The sequence below is a fragment of the Pundamilia nyererei genome, unplaced genomic scaffold (assembly GCF_000239375.1).
Source record: "Pundamilia nyererei isolate P.nyererei 1_Seehausen unplaced genomic scaffold, PunNye1.0 scaffold00002, whole genome shotgun sequence".
NCBI lineage: Eukaryota > Metazoa > Chordata > Actinopteri > Cichliformes > Cichlidae > Pundamilia > Pundamilia nyererei.
In genome coordinates this window covers 2,784,649-2,789,735 of record NW_005187403.1, presented here as the reverse complement: position 1 = coordinate 2,789,735, position 5,087 = coordinate 2,784,649, and the positions used below count along the sequence as shown (strand labels likewise).

General features: G+C 43.0%; 1 protein-coding gene across 1 annotated transcript in view; it reads left to right on the top strand.

Annotated features, from left to right (window-relative positions):
* Positions 1-5,087, top strand: part of tnfrsfa (tumor necrosis factor receptor superfamily, member a) — a 22,476-nt gene that overhangs the window by 7,219 nt on the left and 10,170 nt on the right. The window contains exon 2 of the mRNA XM_005720157.2: positions 3,481-3,664. Coding sequence (XP_005720214.1) covers positions 3,481-3,664 — 184 coding nt within the window. The remainder of the gene's footprint in view (positions 1-3,480; positions 3,665-5,087) is intronic.

The following is a 5,087-nucleotide window of genomic DNA, read 5'->3' as shown; positions in this document are numbered from 1 at the left end:
AAAAAAAAAAACAACAACTACAACTGGTTTCCTTTAGACTACACCAAAGAAAAGTGTAGGCGGCTGAGTTAAAGGTGTGTGTTTTATGAGTAACAACATAACTGTGCTTTTTAATCTCAACTCTTTTCCTCGTCAGCCGTATTTTGTGCATGTAGTGTGACGTCGGCTGCGCGGTGTCCAAGCTGTCCCTTAATTGATGAAAGAAATTTATTTTCTAATAAGAAAAGCATGATATGGAAAATCAGGTCCTGCTCTGGATGCAGGACTATAATGAGGTGCATGATGTCTTTGCTTATCAGTTGGCTATGATTGAAATCATCTGTCCGATATGAAATGAAGACGCTATCTTAGTTTGTTTGCACGTATTGTGCATGTCTGCGTGAGAGACGGGGCGAGAGAGAGACCCTCGCATTTTCTGTTTCTGCCCATCTTTATTTCTTTAATAAAGGGGCTTACTGTAATTTCCTCAGGAATACAGGGTGATCACAGCCGTCTAAATGGCCCATTGATAACCTGGGTCAAAACTGAAAGGATGTCCTGTCATTTAGTCACAAACGCATTCTCAGTGTACATGGCATGTGCAGAGTTTGTGCCAAGGCAATTTGGAGGAACCCGGGTGCTTAGAGGAAGTGGAGTGTTGCTCCTGTTGTCGATGCACAGAAAGTCCCTTATTATTGTATTGCTACTTATTAGTTTAACTTGCATCCACCCATGTAGAGTATTAACTTATCATACATGCAGACTGTATAACAATAGGACACTGTTTTAGCAAATTATCTGTAGCCAAGCTCTCTCATTTGGCAGGGGAGAGAGAAGGACTGGGCCACTTCTGCTGAAGTTGGAGTGTTTCCAGGAATTGGAGGGTTTGGAGGGCTTGCTACGCTGAGGTTACGGTCACTCCACTATTCCTCCTCACTTGGTTTGTGGAGGTTAAACCAAGCCACATTGTGGCTGCCCATAGTGTTTGTATATGCTCTACTTTTGTGCCAGCGTAGTTCAGAAGCCTTAGGATATTAGTGTGGACGTGTGGCCTTGTTTCTTTTCCTTGTGTGCAAGTAAGGCTGTGTTCAAGAAATACCACAAGACTCATGGTGCTGTGCTTGTAGTCCTGTAGGTGCAACGCTCTGTAGGTCCATGTTTGCACGTTGGAGCTTTCTGCTGTCACTTGGGTTGCTATGAAAGTTATGCGTTTGTGTTGTTGCCGGTCCTTTAGCTTCAGCAGAGAAGATAGCAGTCATAATAGACAAAGAACATCTTTGTAGTGTGGACTAAAAAAAGTGTTAAACACTAAAAACTGCTTTTCTTTGGTATTTGATGTTCCTTTATGCATTTCTTCCTCCTCATGGTGAACTCCACTGTGGTTTCCTTTCCTGGTAAAGCTAACTTTTAAACCAGTCAATATTTGACTGACGCACTGCACCATCACTGTTGGGACTGCGCATGTACTGTAAGTGCATGTTAGCAGCTTCTGTATTATCTGAAACCCCACAATTGCACCAGTGCAGGGCCATAGATCCAACTTTAGAGAAAAGATTATATTTTTGATTCCGTCATTTAAACCCTTTATGGTTTGCTGAGCAACAATCAGTGAATAAATGTATTTGTTAGAGCTACTTCAGTGTAAGAGTTAGCTATTTTCTCGGTTTTACGCAACTGCGATCAGACCAGTAAGACAAAGAAGCAAGGTAAAGAAGCAAGACATTTGTTTGGACTGTGAAATTAAATGAAGTGGCAGAGTCAACAGTTTAAAAAAAGAAATGTTGCATCTTTTCTTGTCGTAACCTTGCCGATAATAACAGGTTAGCTACTGAGAACGGCTGCACCTGGGAGTGTTTGGAATCGCAGGCCTTGAAACGAACAAAGCCTGGAAATGATGTAATATCAGCACTGTCCGTTCATGTTTACTGTCAGAGAGGCACCCTTCAATGGGCTGTGCTCTGTAAAGACACTCTATTAAAGATATTCCTGAATACCGAGCACAGCTTCACAGTCTGTGCCTGCGTTGTGGGGTATAAGATTACCTTTAGCGCAGCTCCTTCATTTCTTTAGTTTCCTGTTTTCTTTCCACTGTTTTTGTCTGTAGCGTGCGCTTGTGCACAGATTTTCTCCGTCTCTCCACATCCCCACCCACCCCACAGTCTTACACACAGTATATTCAAGTCTAAAGACTCACCCCGTGTCATGCAAGCTGTTAGTTTCCCCCCCCCTCTCACTTTCTCTCCCTCTCTCTTCTGCCTCCCCCGTTCCCCAGAATGTTTGGATAGATGTAAATGGTGTGATTGTGACTGCTCTGCCGGCCGTCTGTAACTCCACGTCTGCTTCTCAGCGTCTTTGGAAAGTCTGACGTGAGCAGAGGGAGAGGAAGAAGGGAAAAGGCAGAGGGAAAGAGAGAGGGAGGAAAGTTCCTTTGAACAACAAGGCATGGCGGCCCTCCAGAGAGTCAAGTCTAGCGTCAGGAGTCGGTCTCTTCCCCAGCCCGTTCCTCTTTCTCTACCTCTGCCTATGTGCTCTCAGCTTTTATTCCCCTCATTCTCCCACACTGTCCTTTTTAGAGTGCCTATTCCCTGTAGAACATCCCATCTTCAACCTGCTGTCTACAGTTTCTGCCCCCCCCCTTTCACTACTCAGCCCTTTCCACCCAGCCTGTCCCATATTCTCTCTCCTGCTTTAACAGAGGTCGGGGTGGGGTGGTTGTGGGGGTGTGCACACGGGAGAAGACAAAACCTCCAAATCTAGGACTTTCATTTACCCACGAGGTGTCGTGTTGCATTCGAGGCGCTTCATGTCGGTGTCGCATGTCCCGGCATTCAAAGAGTCTGGCTTTAAGAATGTGGGTCATTTGAAGTAGAGGCACTAAAGTGCGTTGTTTGCCAGTGAATGGGGCCTTCTCACGTTGACACGGTGAAAAGCGTGTGAATAAACACCATCGCCCGGGGGCCGCACTAAAGTGTTTCGGCTGTATTCTTCTCAGTACCCCACCTATACAAGCCTGTTATTATCCAGCCCATGAATGGATTTCTGAACCCGCATTTGATATGGGCATCATGCTGCTGTTAGTTAAGATACCTTATCAAACTCTGTCTTTTACATCCACAGCAGAGGAAGCAGATTCTCTGCCTTTTTTTTTTTCCTCCCTTTTTTTGAACTAGAGGAAAACCAGATCAAGGCCTAATTAAGTTTGGCTGCCTGTTGCGCTGCATGTAGTTAGCGTGTAGCTCTGCATCCTGCACACACGAGTTTGTGTTGCCTCTAGTTCTGACCGGCTGCACAGCTCCCTTAATTGCTTCCCACGGCAGATGTTGAGATCAGATGGTTCAAATTAAGATGTAGATTGCTCACACAAGGTTTCCTATGAAGATAGATTCTCCTCTTTGCTTTCCTTTATCTTATGAGTTTGATTGCGGGTTAGTCGGCCTACTGTGGATGCACAAAAATAACCCGAATCTCATCTTTTCTTCTTCCTCCCTGTTTGTCTCCCAGACCTTGACGATGCAGGTGAAGGTGGCAGCACTCTTCATCTGGGTTGTGTGTCGTGCAGCAGAACCTCCAGCAGCTCAGTGGTCCAATGAAGCATACGTAAACCGAACACTTCGACTACACAAATCCTGCGTGGAGAATGAACAGTACTTGCACCAGGGACTCTGCTGCCTCAATTGCAATGCTGGTAAGGCGGATAAGAGGAGTTACACTCCCGTGTCACTATATCTACAAAAATGATACAAACATAAGACAAACTGACATGAGGGCAGTTTGTAGCCAACGTTTAGATTGGCATGGTGTCTTCTTTGTTTTTGTTTCTAACTCAAGGTAAATGTCAAAGCCATAAGCTGAATTTGATCCCAAACTAGTTTTTAAAATATTCCCCCAGCCTGATCTGGAAAGAATGTGTGAACCGCTCCGTCTCAGCAGATGAGAGTGAAGCAAAACGTGAAGTGAAATGTGCGGGGTGTGACGCAGAGGTTATTTTTAAAGCTGTAGTCCTTAAAAGCACTAATCCTTTTAATTTATTATGAAAAAAATTCAATAAAGCCGTTTTTTTTGTTGTCGTTTTTTTGTTTCTTTTTAAGTCTGAGCGTTTAGCTGAGACACAAGCACCGCATGGTTCTGCTAACTGATTGAATTATTTTATTTGCCACAGTGGATTCTAAGAAATGCCTTTTTTTTAAAATATTCGATCAACTCCAGTTTTTGTTTTTTTACATGAACTTAGAGATTCACAAATGATTACTTGTGAAAAAGCTGCAAATGTAATCATCACTGCCTGCCACTTTGAAGTAAGAGTTAATAGATTATCAGTTCACAGTTAATTAATATAGTAATAAGAGGTCGTCATTGTTTGACACTGTTCGGCTTGCTTGTGTTTGGTTCAATAATGTGTGATGTTCCTTCCTCATGCATTATTGTGTTTTCTCCTCTTTATCCCAGTTGCTCAGCTGTTACCACATGTTTTAAAGCCACAGTAACCATTTAATGGTGTGGAATGATAGCTTTCTGCTTCTTCTTGTCAGTATAAACTTTTATTTACGAGCAAATAGATTATTTTTTAAATCAAAAATTCGTTTTGGATCCAGTTAAGTATGGGTGAAACGGACTGCACTGTCTCTAAACCTAAGCACAATACAACGGCTTTATTTACTAGATGCTTAGAAAGTCCAACCACAGATGTTTTTTACTTTTTTTTAATTGATTTTTTTTCCTCCTGCTGTTTTTTTGCCATTCATGCAGCAAACAAATCCTGAAGACACATGAGAATCAAGTGGTCGTACTCACAGCGTGCATGAATCGAGTCTAAAACTGCAAAGCGTGACAGTGTGCGAGTAAAGGAGATCGACTTGATTCGCTGCAGTTCAGCAAATCTGTTCTCCTCCGAATTCCAGGAAAAAATGATGCAGAAATGTAAAATAGTGATAATCAGTCTCTGGGGCTTGGGTCAAGCTCTTTTTGTTTTTTTCTAAGACGATGCCTCCTTTGGTTTGCAGCTTTATGGACCTAACGCGTTGCTTTGTTCTGCTCTGACGTCGGCAGGAAACGCAGTGCGCCACTAAAAGTTGGCATTCACATATTATTCAATTCAATTCAATTCAATT